Below are 14,894 nucleotides of genomic sequence, written 5' to 3'. Positions count from 1 at the left end.
ACAGAGAAAACAAGATTAAGAGAGAGAGAGAGATTTCCTCGAGTCATCAGATCATGGAGCAATCCTTACCACAAACAAGGCCTTAATTGCATTAGTTACTGTGGTTAGAACATGTTATGGCAACAATACTGCATTACTTTAAGTGGTAGTCTCTTGCATTGCCCAAATAATCAATGTATGCAAAAGGCAGTCTGTAACATCAGTGTTATTATCATTAATGAAAACAAAAACTAAATGAAGACATTTTTGCTTAATGAAATAAATCTAAAACTAACATGATTGCAATAACTAAAACTAAACTTAAATATATTTTATGACACCTAAAAATGACCACAAATAATTCTTTATAGATTTTGATACACAGTACAGTATATTATCAAACTTGAAACCTATACAGCTCGTCTTTATTAAACAAGAAAATGCTTCTAGATAATGATAAAACTAGACAGCCCTGAGTAATGGTGTTAAAGGAGACCTATTATGCCCTTTTTACAAGAAGTAATAGAAGTCTCATGTGTCCCCAGAATGTGTCTGTAAAGTTTTAGCTCAAAATACCTCACAGATAATTTATTATACCATGTTGTAAATGCCTCTTTTTGGGTGGAATCAAAAACATGCTGTTTTCGTGTGTGTCTCTTTAAATGAAAATGAGCTGCTGCTCCCTGCCCCTTTCAGGAAGAGGGCTGTGTCTTCACAGCTTGTGCTTCAGAACCAATATGACTAACAGCGTAAATACCGGCGATCAGCCATATATGTATGAACCACAGTCGGACACTGATGAAGGAGAGACTCCGGCAGTAGTCACAACTGTGAGAACGAACAAGGATATTTCTGAATGGTTAATTGACACTACACAGCTGTGGTGAGTCAGTCTTGCAACAAACATCCCTCGTGGTACTGATATGTTGTGCAGATGTGCTGGCCTTGCAAGTAAACATTCTACTTTTAGTACAACTCTCTTATGTTCACAGAAAACATACATAGTTCTCAAAAAGACAATGACCTTACTGTATTGTGCATAATAAAGGTGCGGTTATGAATTATACAGACGGTAAGCTAAAAATAACGACAGGTCTCCGTGAATACAATCAGAGATAATGGTAACTTTAGCTGGAACACGAACAGTTGGAACTGATCTATGCTTGAGAATCTCATTTTTGTAAAAATATTGATTTATATTGACACTCATTCACAAAGCACAAAGTCTGGTGTAAAATTATTTGCACAAACATAGTTTTGGGGCACATTTCCTTCAAAGACAAAACTTGTACACTGTGTCTTCAGTGGCTCTGATGCCGGGAGTACACGAAGACTCTTATGTTCACTTTTACAGCCAACAACAGAACACTTATGATGCTTACGAAGCTGAGACATTATTCTTCTCACTGTATCTGCTCAGCGTGGGAAAAAATGGCAGACTGTGTGTAGATCACTCAGCGGATGATCTAAGATAATAGGGTGGAGTCCGTCACCAGTCGTGGGGAGGCCTGCTCTAACGTGATGTCACATTAGAGCAGAAACGAAAACCATTCATTTATAAGAAAGAGGAGTGGGTGGACTTTTAACATTGATTCATAGTGAATTTTGCATAATAGGTCCTCTTTAAACATATATAAATACTATCAGTTAACTTTTTAACTTTTTAAATATATAATATTTTATATATAAAATAAATGTTAAAAGGTGCATTAAGCTACAGTAACACTGAACTTCTCTGGTTGTTTTTAGGTAGAGTGTGCCTATTAATGCCGATCTAGTGACAACAGTGTAAAAAACTGCAGGGTGCCAACAATGATTTAACTTGAATAAAAAAATATATATATGAAAATCATTAAAATTAAAACAAATATAACTTGGATCTTATACAAATTATTAAATTAAGTAAATTAAATTATTAAATGATTTGATAAATTAAATTATTAAAAATATGCAAATGACAACATGATCAAATTCTGATAAATAAGATCAAATATCAATTGTAAAATTCATATTTATTTAAAGGTAAGCATTACTTAGAGGTTTGGCTGTCAAAACAGGTTAGGAAGCCCTGGCTTATACGTACAAAAATAATGGCATGCTACTAAAACTATTTTTAGATAAAGAGAGATTTTTTGTACCTACCGGTACAATCTTCTATCATTTCTTTTGATATTAAAGGAAGTGTATGCACAGCAGCTTCCTGTGTGAATCTTTCATTTATGTAATACCTATTATGAACCTTTCATGTACGTAAAGAAACAAGACACACCTAATGGTAAATGACAGTGGTTTCTTACTGAAAGTGGTTTTGAACAATAAAAAGACATCCTACATATACAACATCTCCCTTATTCTGAGAAAAGGCCACACATGTAGCAAGTGTCTTTAACCCTCTGGGGTCGGCAAACGCGCCGGCGCGTTTTGCTGGATATTTTCGTCATTACAGCAGAAACAACTTAAAATACTCCGTCATTTTTGGGTATACAGATAAGTGTAAGACATCATTAGAGACTATAAAGGGTCTACTTTTATTTGTGTACACTCACAATAACAACAAAATCGTGTGCTTTTGTAAAATAAAGAAAATTAAAAGGTTGAGCTTTCAGCAGTCTCTGTCTCCACGAGCATATTTCAGAAACACGTCACTAAAATTAACTTAAACTCTGCGAATTCTTATCACTCAAATATGAAACATATGTCTAAAGAAAGCTTAAACTGTCTACTTTTAAATAAATCTATTCCAATTTAAAACAAATATTCTCCTGCAATGCAATCTGTTTGAAACAAAGCGATGTACAGTTTTTACCGGTCCATCTCATTATCTGTAATGTGATCACACCCACCAGCAGAGTGCCATTCATACGCTAATGTGCTGAGGCGATCAATGCAAATGTACACGCCCCCTACTCTGAGGTAAACACTTCATTCATTTTTCTGCGCGTTTGCAATGACACGGCAAGAAAGCTCCAGGATATTATGGAAGATTTAACATTTTCCTCCGTAGAAGATCAGGACTCCGATGAACGTTTGTATTTTTAAGACATATTTGATCCAGCTGAGGTTACAATTTCAGACGAGTAAGTCATTTAGTTTTCATTAGTTGACATGCTATATTATATATACATGTAAATTGTATGCTGTATGATATAAATATGATGTGTAATATGATATAAAAATAATATGAATGTTTAGATTTTATTTAATCTAGTGTTTAAAATGCCTCATTATCATCAACAAAGCTGCTTGCAAATATGTGTTCAGGTTAAATTAGTAAAATACACTTTAAATATTCCCATATTAGAAAATCAGAATGATTATAAATCAGCTTTGATCACAAATTGCGTTTTACAATATATTTAAATAGAAAACTGTTCTTTTAAATTATAAAAAGAGTTCAGAATAGCAATATTGTTTCAGTATTTTGGATCAAATAAATGCAGTCTTGGTGAGCAGAAGAGACTTCTTTTAACGGTAGTGTAAGTCTAAAATTAAGTAAAGTCTTTATGTAAAGAAAATATATAGTCAGATTACTTCTTTTAACTTAAAACTTGATTTTGATCATCAAGTCTCCTCACATTCATTCTCTCTCTCTGTCACATTCCTCATTGATGGGCCCAGAGGAGTGGTCTTTGTGTGAATTACATCAATATTCATGATCGTTCACGCCTCCACGCATATTGCCATTCAGCACTAAATTTGTCACACAAAAGTTAAATGACTATATTGTTTTGTATGAATGAGTGATCAGGATGATTTTCACATCATTTTGTAGCAAAAACTCTAGGCTACAAGATCCAGTTCTCAAAAGTCTTGTGGACAAATGTTTAGTATGTGTTATATGACCTTATTTCAGTGACTTAAAATTTTTGTTTTTTCAAAAACCACGCATAAACGTTATTTTCTCAAAAATACAAACATGTACACACATGTTGCTCACATATTATTGTAGCCCAGTTTGTGCTGAATACAGTGTTATCAGACTGGATGGATGGATGGATGGATGGATGGATGGAAAAAGCACAAATGTCAAGGCATGTCAAAACTTCTCCAGGGCCCAAAACACCCTCAGACCCCAGAGGGTTAAGAGCAATCATGAAATGTTGAAACACCTGCTTTGGGCAATGAGATATTAGCAATACAAGAGTCCCTATTCACTGTAAAGCTGCAAAAAAATACCTCATTGATTTATGCAAGCATAATACTGAAATTCATAGACAGTTAAAGTAAGTGAATGCATGCACAGGGGCTCCATCACCTCATTGTACAGGTCACTGAACTCCTCCACCAGATCCTTGGGTATGCGCTTGCCATTATTAGTCTGGTAGTGGGCCACACCGTTCTTGGCATAGAGGCTGATGCGGCCCACACTCCGCTCCTCCTCAGTGGTGTGCACCAGGAGTCCATTGTCCTCAGCCAGGTGGTAGATAGGGTTCCCATTCGCCCCATGGATCCAGGTTGCTCCAAGTTCCAAAGTGGATTTACCTGTGGAGAGAGGCAGATGAAACAGCTTGTTATGGATTTGGCAACAGAAAACTATACACTGTAAAAAAAAATTTTTTTTAAAGTGTAGCTGTTTTTAACATTAAGGAGCTATTTCTACCTGACACTTAAAATGTCTTTCATTGATGTAACCAAATGTAACCAGGTGTTACCAGGTTGATTCAGTCATAGTAAATATTATTAATTGAATAATATTAAACATAACATTAAATACATTGATAAATAATTTAAAATAAAATAATAAAACAAAAACAACACAAAATGTAGGCCTATTTTTAGTCTGAAAAGATTTAAGAGGATTAGTTATATCAAATAAATATTATTCATTTAAAATGTTGTATATTATTTTATTTTAATAAAAAATCATAACGAATATTTAAACATGATTTTAATTATAAGAGGATGTTATTAAACTTTTAAGATAATTAATCACATTAATTAAATAATTTTAAATACAATATTAAATAAATATACTTCATACGTATTTTGTTATATTATTTTATTGAAATAAAATGTAAATGCTAATTTTAATATTGTTTTAAATATAAAAATCTATAAAAATATTTTTAAATAAAAATACAATACAAAATTATAAAATATGTTTTTAATAAGATGAAAAACAGACAATGTACAATAAGTTAATAATATTAAATAAATATTATCAATATTTACATTATATTTTATTTTTATAAAAATATAAATTAATTTTAAATATGGCATTAAATATAAGAGAATGTTATTAAATTAATTATATTAATTAATTCATTTTAAATACAACATTAAATATAATTTTTCTTTTGAAATTAAATAAATAAAATGTAAATAAATATTTAAACATTGTTTTAAATATAAAAATGTTTAAAAAATAAAAATACAATTTAACAATATAAAATTAAATAAATTATATTTTTGAATTGGATGAAATTACAATATTAAATAAATATCATTAATATATTGTTTTTTTATTTTATTCAAATAAAAACGAAAATAAATATTTATATATTGTTTTAAATTAAAAATATGTTAAAATAAAATAATATAAAAAATTATAAAAATAAAATAAATAATATGACTTGACTTTTGGAAAATAAAACACATGAAGTAAATTTTTAGGTTACCAGAATTTTTTTTCTTTTAATTTTTTTATGTGTAGGAGTCAACATTTAGGCATATTTTCATTCTGAGAAGATTTAAGAGGTTGAATTTAGACCAAGAAAGAATAAAAATTTCAGTAAAAAATAGAAAATTAGCATGTTGAGAGTAACCATACATTTTTTCTACATGTTTGTTAATAATTAGTTTTTTATGTGCATTCATGGGAGAAACAGTGGTCTCACCGTGCTGAATGCTTTGCACTCTGCCTCCGATAAGATCCGAAGCTTCTAGTACTGTGACATTGGTGAAGCCGTTCTCCAAGAGGGTTTTGGTGGCGGCAAGGCCGGCCAAGCCCGCACCGATCACTACTATTCGAGGTTGTCGATGTCTGCGTAAACCACTACTAAGAGGATCATCAGTGCTGTCTGAAGATATTTCACAACTTTGCATGCCGTCCAAGCTCTTCTTCTATGAAATCTGAAGAAAAAGGGTGAGATGAGGAGAATCCATTAGAGCGAGCAGCAATGCCTCCAGCAACACAGAGGAAGAGAGAGCATCAAAGAGTCAACCAATTCACATTTTAGACCCTGTGGTACTGACCGCAGCACAGTTCCTTTATTTAAAGCACAGTCTTAAAAGACATCACTCCATTTCCAAAATAATGTGTCTTATCTCCAGCCTCTTGTGTGTGATATGTAGGGCAGTATCATGACCAAAGTGTCACAGTAGTTCTATCAGAAAGACATGCACTGTACACGAAATCGTCATTCATAATTTCATTTAAACAATAATTTTTCACCTCTCGCTTTAAAGATCGCTCAGCAGCCAACCACTCTGCTGCCTTCAGGTGCCGACGTAGCAACACATTCATTCGCAGCACCATGTCTGACAAGAGTATTTCTATTCTGCAGAAGAACATATAGATACCGTAGTTAAAGATGATATTCCAGCTCCTCATTGCAGCTCGCGATTACAACTATGGGCATCTCCATGGGATAGCTGGCCTCTTGCGAAGATCATGGAAATGCTGTCAAGTTGTGAATTTCCAGAAAATCCTAATCTATCCAGGTCTTTCAATCAATTAACTTGCTCAAAACGTATTGGGCTGGACATATCAAAAGCCACCGCTCTCGTTGCAAACTCTACAGGGAGAAACGCACAGTTAAATCACGTTCCCCTATTTCTTCCCAGCCAAAGAAGAAATCAACTCCCCACACAGCCCCTCCTTCAACTTCCTCAGCCAGAGGTCAAGACTACATCCTGGAGGCTGTGCTTTCTCTATCTGATACCGTACAAATCTCGATCTAGATTATAATACCTGGAAATTTCTCAACCTGCTCCACTATCTTCAGCTTCCATTCATCCGAAAATGCCAAATTCAGCCCCATCTTCCGTGCCTTTATTTCCAGCAGTTCCACCATCCAATGATTTTTTCATTCTCTCTAGGAAGTTCTCTCCCCACTTCTCCATTAGGTACGAGTTTCATTCCTCCAGCTGCTGCCTCCGTATCAGCCACCCTGAATTCACCAATCTCCTGAGTGTGATCACGTTTGGTGGATTGTGGAGACATAGCCGTAGATCTCAAGTCGTCTGATCCGAGATTACTCCAAAACCTCTCATTTAGCGAGTTCGTGGTTGCTTTTGGAATTTATAGAGATGTAACTGCAGCGTTTTTCCCAAGAGAGGGGAAGAACTTGACTGCTATTTAGCTATGATAGCAGAATACAACCAGCGGTATGGAGGGACTTTATTTTACTAGACCCACAAATCCTTTTCCGCAAAATCGGCTATGTTCATAATCTAACTCAATTCAACACTGGACTGGTCTGTTACTGACACGGAACTCCTTATAAGGCATTTCCTGGACACTGCGCGCTAACTCTCACAGCCTCTCTTCTGACATGTTCCCAAAGACTGTTTGGGGTGCTTCTGTATACTACGCTTCTCCTAAAGACAATGCAATAAGAAAAGTATGATCAATTGAATATTTTAATGCTAGTCCTATTTGCAATAATTTCAATGAAGCTGTGTGCACCTTTCCTAACTGTTTTTTTCCCCATGTATGTAGTATTTGCAAAGACATCCATCTGAAGTCTGTGTGCCCTTGCCGATTCCGACCTACGCGGAGAAGGGGATTTTCCCCAAAGAAAAACTCTCTACCCCTCTACTCCAGTCTATATCCCTGCTCTCTCTAACTTTCTCTCTTCCCACCCTGACACCACATTCGTAGATTATCTCTTATCTGGCTTATCACAAGGATTTTGGGTCAGAGTTGCAAACAGCTGTAAATTAACCTTCTGTAGTTTCTGACAGGGAAATGAAAGTGCTCTCGACATTTCCGTTTAAGCTTTTCAGGCCAGCTTTCCATATAAACATGACATGTTTATGGGTGACAGCTAAAAGGGTGACAGCTAAAAGGAAAAGATGCACCTGAGGTTAGACAGACCTCATAAGAGAAATGTAAGAAGGACCAGAAAGGGAAAGAGTCTTAATGGAATATTAATATGGATACAGGATGTTATTATGGTAGACAAAACTAACTGAAAGGAAATATTACAGCAAAGTTCAAAGGAGAATGTGCCACTCTAGATCCAGCCATTATATGCAAGCGGACGCACACACACACTATCTGCACACATTATCATTGTACCCAGGAGACAAAGAATTACACATTCCATTAGGAAGAGATGACTGTAAATTAATATGACTTGAATGAATGAGGTTGTGGCTACTATGCTTTGAGCACACATTTCAATTATCTCCTGTCAGATGTTTGTACAGGCCGAGCTCATTATTTGAGCGCATTACCAAGGCTCCTTATGAAGAGAACTGCAAGTGCTGCAGTACAGCTTCTCTGACACACAATGACCATCAGAACACTTATTATTATCACTGAAGGGAGCTAGAATGATTGCTGCATTATGTGGACAATGAATTGTTTTCTTGTTGAGAATGCTCAGCATGTGACTTTAACTGAGTGCAGCGACACGTGTTCTTTGAAATGCTGCAGCCATTTGATTAAACATCAGTGAGCTCTAAATATGAATTAATGAAAAAGATTGACATAAATTATTTACTTTTGTTAAATAAACTGCAGTAACTGCAAACAAAATGGCACACAATTTCAAGATTACAATCGATTCACCAGCAAAAACAACTAACTTTTGGGCAAAATAGCAAAGCATGAAACCTTATACCAGATAAAGTAGTAGTGTGTATGATAAGGATTCTGTTACACACATAACATTTTGTTATTCAGAACTTCAGACATGGACATAAAGTGAAGCAAGCTGGAAAACTTGGTGGAACCTAATGTAACTAGGTGTAACCAGGTAGTAAAATATAATAATAATATTACATTAGATTAGATTTAAAAATAAATTAAAAATTTAAAAATATTCCTTTTGACTTGAAAACATGAAGTACATTTTAGGGTACCTGACAAAATGTGTAGGAGTAAAACATTACTCCAAGCTTGCCTGGAGTTCGGTCCGGCAGATTCTCACGTGATCCTGAGACCCCGACCGGGCTTTGTGCCCAAGGTTCCCACGACCCCCTTCAGGGTTCAGGTGGTGAACCTGCAAGCGCTGCCCCGGGAGGAGGCAGACCCTGTTGTGTCCGGTGCGTACGTTTAGACGCTCTAAGCAGCTCTTTGTCTGCTTTGGTGAACAGCGGAAAGGGAACGCTGTCTCTAAACAGAGGCTTGCCCACTGGATCATGGATGCCATTGCATTGGCCTACCGACCAGGCCGTGCCCGACACCTTGCGGGTCGAGCACACTATACTAGGAGTGTGGCATCCTCGTGGATGCTGGCCAATGGCACCTTTCTAGCAGACATCTGCAGAGCAGCGGGCTGGGCAACACCCAAAACATTCGCAAGATTTTTCTGGGTTGAGCCGGTTTTGTCCCGTGTTCTTTCAGGTACGAACAGGAAGAGTTCAGTTATACAGAACAGATGGCCAGTTGTATCACTTGCGTATAGTGCCTTTCCCCTCCCCTGAGGTGAAAATGTGCGCTTTTACCCCCAGTCAAGTTCACGAAGTCGTTGACCCATGATGTCATTCCTCCTTAGCCCTATGGTTCACGAAAATCACAGGGGTTACTCCGGTAACCCCTGTGATGTATATTCCGTGGTACAGTCTCCCTGTCGGCGGACACGCGTCTTCCTTGGGCAGAGCTCTCTCTGCCCCCGGTCCCTGTTCTTACCCTACCACTCTGAAGAGGAACCATGGTCCTTTCAGTCAACCCAGCGCCGTATGTTTTCTCAGGCACTGGTCTAGGGGAAGGAGAGGGCGGGGAAGCGAGAGTAGGAGAGAGCACGAGAGTGAGGGAGAAAGAGGGAAAGAGTCAGACAACATTCTTCTTCGGCTCGCACAAGCACACCGCCCACCCGGTCCTCAGTTGGTCCTCCGCACCCTGGCAGATGGCGACAGGCTCCTTCTCCCCCTGGCAGAAGGCAACGGCTCGTCCACCCCTGGTGGATGGCAGAGGTTCCTCCACCTCCTGGCGGATGGCAGTGGCTCCTCCGTCCCCTGGCGGGCGACATCAGCTCCTCTGCCCCCCTGGTAGGTAGCAGCAGCTCCTCTGTCTCCTGGCAGTGGCAAGTTCTCCTGGACAGCATGATCTTCGTCCTTTTCCAGGTTTCCACACCAGTGCACATTCAACAAACTTTAACCAGACAACACATTAGTCTGAAAATGTGCAATATAAACACACAAAGCTTCAATGTATCTCTCTCTGCGTCCTTCTCTCGACTGCAGCTCTACTCCTGGCTTTATCCCCTACCTATGCACGCCGTGATCACTAACAGCTGGGCATGATCATTTGGTCAAGGTGCACACCTCGGCCTTGCTTCTCTCCATCCTTGCTCCGCCCCGCCTGGCATGCCACAGTCCTCAAAAACAAAAGTATAATCTGTACACAAACACACAGTGTCACACCATGTTTGTTTATGTTTGCGGTAGTCACGTGAAACTACCAAGTATACAGAATGTCACCATTCGGCTTTAAAGTCAGTGGAAACAACCTGTTTACGATAGGCTCCAGATTGCCCTGGCATTGAACTAGTAAACTTGTGTTTTTCCAAGCCCTGTATCATTTTCTTTCTTCCATGTATCTTGGAGCTTGCCAGCTCCATCTAATTTCTGAGTATAAAAAAGATAAGCCCAGACATTCTGCCTAACATATAATTGTTTCACTAAAGAAAGAAAAAATAGAGTCAGAACAACATGAGAGTAAATGATGTCAACATTTATGTTTTTTGGGGGCAAACTATTCCTTTAAAGTCAGCTTTTTTTCCAGCAATGATAAATGCAGAGGACTGATTCTTGGGTTAGTGTTTGTCTTGTGATTGGTGCCCTTGAGCAAGCATAAAGGTGTGATGTCATCTTTAACATTTGTTGGTCAATGAGACATTTCCTGTTGAACTGAGAGACGCAGTGAAGCGTCCATAAGATGACCCACAACCAGTCACGCCTATAGAACGCGCACTCCATAGTAAGGTCATTTGATGTGATCCTGAATTGGAAAGAGTTGGATAACCTCCATGTGACTGCTGTGCCTAACTTCACCGTTCTAATCCAACATATTGTATGAGGTGAGTGTATATAGGACGTTTAACAGACACACTCTGATAAAACCACTGATTAGTAACAGCTTTTCCAAATAAAACTTAACAACTATACACACAGCCTTTTTATTTTTTCAGAGAAGTGGTCATGGTTGAGAGGGTTTGTATACAAAACGCAGTGCATGAGTAAGTCCTTCCATTGTGTTACATCTTTTTTCAAGGCAGAAGCCCAGAATGTCATCTTGTGAATTCAGGATGAGTGTATAGTGGAAATTGTTTTTTGGCACAGCTCACTGATACTATGCAATCTGACCCATATACAGTACATTGGCTTATACTTAAACTTCCTGCAAACCTTTGGGTACTCAGCTAACCCCAACTGTATGGTGAATCTGACCTTTGTTTCTACGTGCAGCTAGAGAATAAAATGGGTCCACAGACATGGCTTAAAGTATAGTTCACCTAATGAAAAGTCTGTCCTCATTTACTCACCACCATGAGGTTTCAAACCAGTAAGACTTTCTTTTTTCCATGGAACACAAAATAAATGTTAGGCAGTCACCATTTACTTTCATTGAAACATTTTTCCGTACAATAAAAATAACCCTCTGTTTAATGCCTCCTTTTACCACAGAAGAATATGGGTTTGAAACAACATGATGACAGAATTTTCCTTTTTGGAGAAGTACCTTAGATTTTTGAGTAACACCAAAAAGCATTTATTTAAGCAATGTCGCTGTTGTGCATATATTTTTTTTTAAGTGCTTTTTCTTCCACTGAACCAGTGCCTGAGGCAACAGTACTTCTGCTTGTGGGACTTGGTCAATCTTCGGGCACTGTGAACTTTATGAGTGTTATTCCTGGAGCAGTATAAAAAAACATACCACATGTTCTTGCTCCTCACAGATTAAGAGTAGGTTTTGGTGGAAGCACACTTTAAAGGAATATTCCAGGTTTAATACAATTTAAACTCAATAGACAACATTTGTGAAATAATCCCTCCCTTACTTAAAAAAAGCCAAAATCTGGCATACAATGAGGCACTTAAAATGGAAGTGAATGGGCCAGTCCATAAACGTTAAAATATTCCTTGTTTCAAAAGTATAGGCACAATATATAAACAATATGCATTTTAACTTTGTCAACTTCGTTGCAATGAAAACGTAGCACCGTAAACCTAATACGACTGTAAAAACACATATTTAAACAACTTTTCAGCCTAAATAATACACGTTTTAACATTAATTGAAGTGCTTTTAAAAAATTATAAGCTTCACATTTCTGCCTTGAAATCTTTTTTATTTGTTTTCTAAATTCTGTTATATTTTCCCCAAATTTCATGTTTTTCTATTTTATTTTATCTGAATTCCGGGTTTTAAGGTTTCATTAAATTTTATCATAAAAAAAAACTGTCTAATCAAATTAATAAATATAATTTGAATAAAATGAAAACAAACAATTACTTTTTAACATATCATTGCATTATTTTTTAGTAAATGAAGAGGACCTATACTGATCTTTACAGCACAATCAAATATCCAAAATTGGAGTTTATTTATTATTTATTATATGGTCAAACACAGTGCTGCACAGCAGAGCATCACAGTAATAATTTCACACATCTAGTTAAATGTAGCTTTTATTTTGGCATTTTGTTGGAAAACCGAATGTTTTTGACAGCTTCACTTCTCACCTCCGGAAAGCGTAATTTTTTTTCCAAACCCATATTCTGGCAACTCCCGCTATATAATTAGACGTTAAATGACTGGACTAAAGTTGCCTATACATCACCAGCTTGACGATGCCTTCGTATATATATATATACATATACAGGGCTGGAATGGGAAGAGAAATCGGCCCGGGATTTTACATAGCAACTGGCCCAAAAGTTGTTGAGAGGGGCGGGGGTTTGCTGTCCTTTTCTGCATATTGCAGCGCCATTTTGTGGTCCGTTCTGCATAATGCGGCAGCTCATTTTAGCTTATCGCGGCCCATTCGGCCCATTTTGCGGCCGACCCATCAGCCTGCTTGGTTCTCCCAATTGGCAGTCCACCCCTGATCGGCCGCAAAGTACGTCGGCCCACCGGGAAAATGCCCGATATACCAGTTTACCATTCCAGCCCTGTGTATATATATATATAGATATATATATATATATATATATATATATATATATATATATATGTGTGTGTGTGTGTGTGTGTGGCCAGTGGCAGAGCTAGGGTGTGGCCAGGGGTGGCCATGGCTACCATGGTCCGAAGCCTGGACACCCTATTGGCCACCCCACTTGCAATTGCTGTTTTAGTCATACCCCAACAGTCTGACAATATAAAAATGCTGCCTGAATATTTCTGTGCCACCACAGACTGATCGCTTGCCCCTGCCTGGCCACCCCTTTGAAAAACTCCTGGATCCGCCCCTGTATGTGACACACACGCCACAATGGGTGGATCAGCATGTGTCTAACCTGCAGGTAACCCGATGAACCCCACTGGTGATTGGAACTGGGGATTGCAACTATTTTCCATCAACAAGGAATGCCCAGTAAGCAGGGGTCATAAGCTGGTACTGATTAAGTCCCTGCCCTATGTACACACCTCCCGTCACTACTACCGATTGGATGGTTTAGCGAGGTCCTCGGATCGGACCCGCCGGTCTCCTCGCGGGCCTTGGCGGAGCGCCGAGAAGACGAGCAAACTTGACTTGAGAGGAAGTAAAAGTGGTAACAATTATCTGTCAGTTGTCTCTTTATTACTATTATTATGTTAATGGCAATTGGGGAATGTATGCACTCTCTACGTAGAGACTTGCGCCACCGAGTCATTTGAGATGAAATCTGAGAAGTTTTTTACTGTTAGCCTAAAGTACCGGCACAGTGTGCGATCAGAGGAATCAGCGGTAACACGTACCGTCACACCAGCGAGTGGCCTTCACCAATAAAAAAATAAACGTTTCCTTATAAGCATTTACCAATAAGCATTTTTATAAAATCCACCATCGCCTTTAACATTATTTCACTGACCTAGGCATTTTTCTTATGTCAATGTAATAGCGTATTATAAGAAGCGGTTGAATGGAAATATTATCACAGAAAATGCACTGTGTTTTCAGAGAAAATAACGGAGAGAAACACCTTCCGTCTACACACGGAAACCACAAGCAATTAGTCCTGCGAGTCAGTTCTGTTTACAATTTAGTTTTGATTCTCGAAACCCCTTTAAGAAACCATTACAAGGCAACCAAGTCTTGTATAAGGGAAACACACACACACACACATACACACACGCGTCATCTCATTTCATATTGTCTTTACCTGACTTTATCGTCTTCAGCGTAAACTGGAGAGCCGTACGATCCACTGTCCTTTGTGTATTCCCTGTCTCTCGCTTTGTATTTATGTGTCTTGAAACCAGAAGTAGCCAGTTTCTCCGATGCCGCTGCCTCCTTGCTGAATAAATATGAGGGTCCGTGACGTAATCCCGCGCTAATACCCGGCTCTCAAATCGAGACTCACTGTCAGACACGGGGGTGTTTGAACTACACACAAAGCCTACCACTGCTTTAGTAAACGAGAGAGTACAGCTGGTCTTGTTTATACTTGTTACATTACTGCAATAGCTTTATCTTTGTCCTAAATCACTACGCTGTACAAACGCAAAAAGAAACTCAAATGCAAAACTACGGAAGAGGATTAGGGCCAAGCAATAATAATAAAAAAAAAAGCCATCTCGAGATTAAAGTCATTATAAT

General features: G+C 38.0%; 1 protein-coding gene across 1 annotated transcript in view; it reads right to left on the bottom strand.

Moving 5' to 3' along the window:
• The window catches only part of LOC127643586 (spermine oxidase-like), a 33,331-nt gene extending 18,725 nt beyond the window's left edge, over window positions 1–14,606 (bottom strand). Inside the window, exons 1-3 of the mRNA XM_052126372.1 lie at window positions 14,458–14,606; window positions 5,817–6,051; window positions 4,235–4,461 (exon numbers count right to left, since the gene is read on the bottom strand). Coding sequence (XP_051982332.1) covers window positions 4,235–4,461; window positions 5,817–6,024 — 435 coding nt within the window. The 5' untranslated portion in view covers window positions 6,025–6,051; window positions 14,458–14,606. The remainder of the gene's footprint in view (window positions 1–4,234; window positions 4,462–5,816; window positions 6,052–14,457) is intronic.
• Window positions 14,607–14,894: the final 288 nt, after the last annotated feature.

Source organism: Xyrauchen texanus, chromosome 5 (assembly GCF_025860055.1).
Source record: "Xyrauchen texanus isolate HMW12.3.18 chromosome 5, RBS_HiC_50CHRs, whole genome shotgun sequence".
Taxonomy (NCBI): domain Eukaryota; kingdom Metazoa; phylum Chordata; class Actinopteri; order Cypriniformes; family Catostomidae; genus Xyrauchen; species Xyrauchen texanus.
The sequence above is the reverse complement of the archived record's forward strand: the minus strand, read 5'-3'. Positions and strand labels throughout refer to the sequence as shown.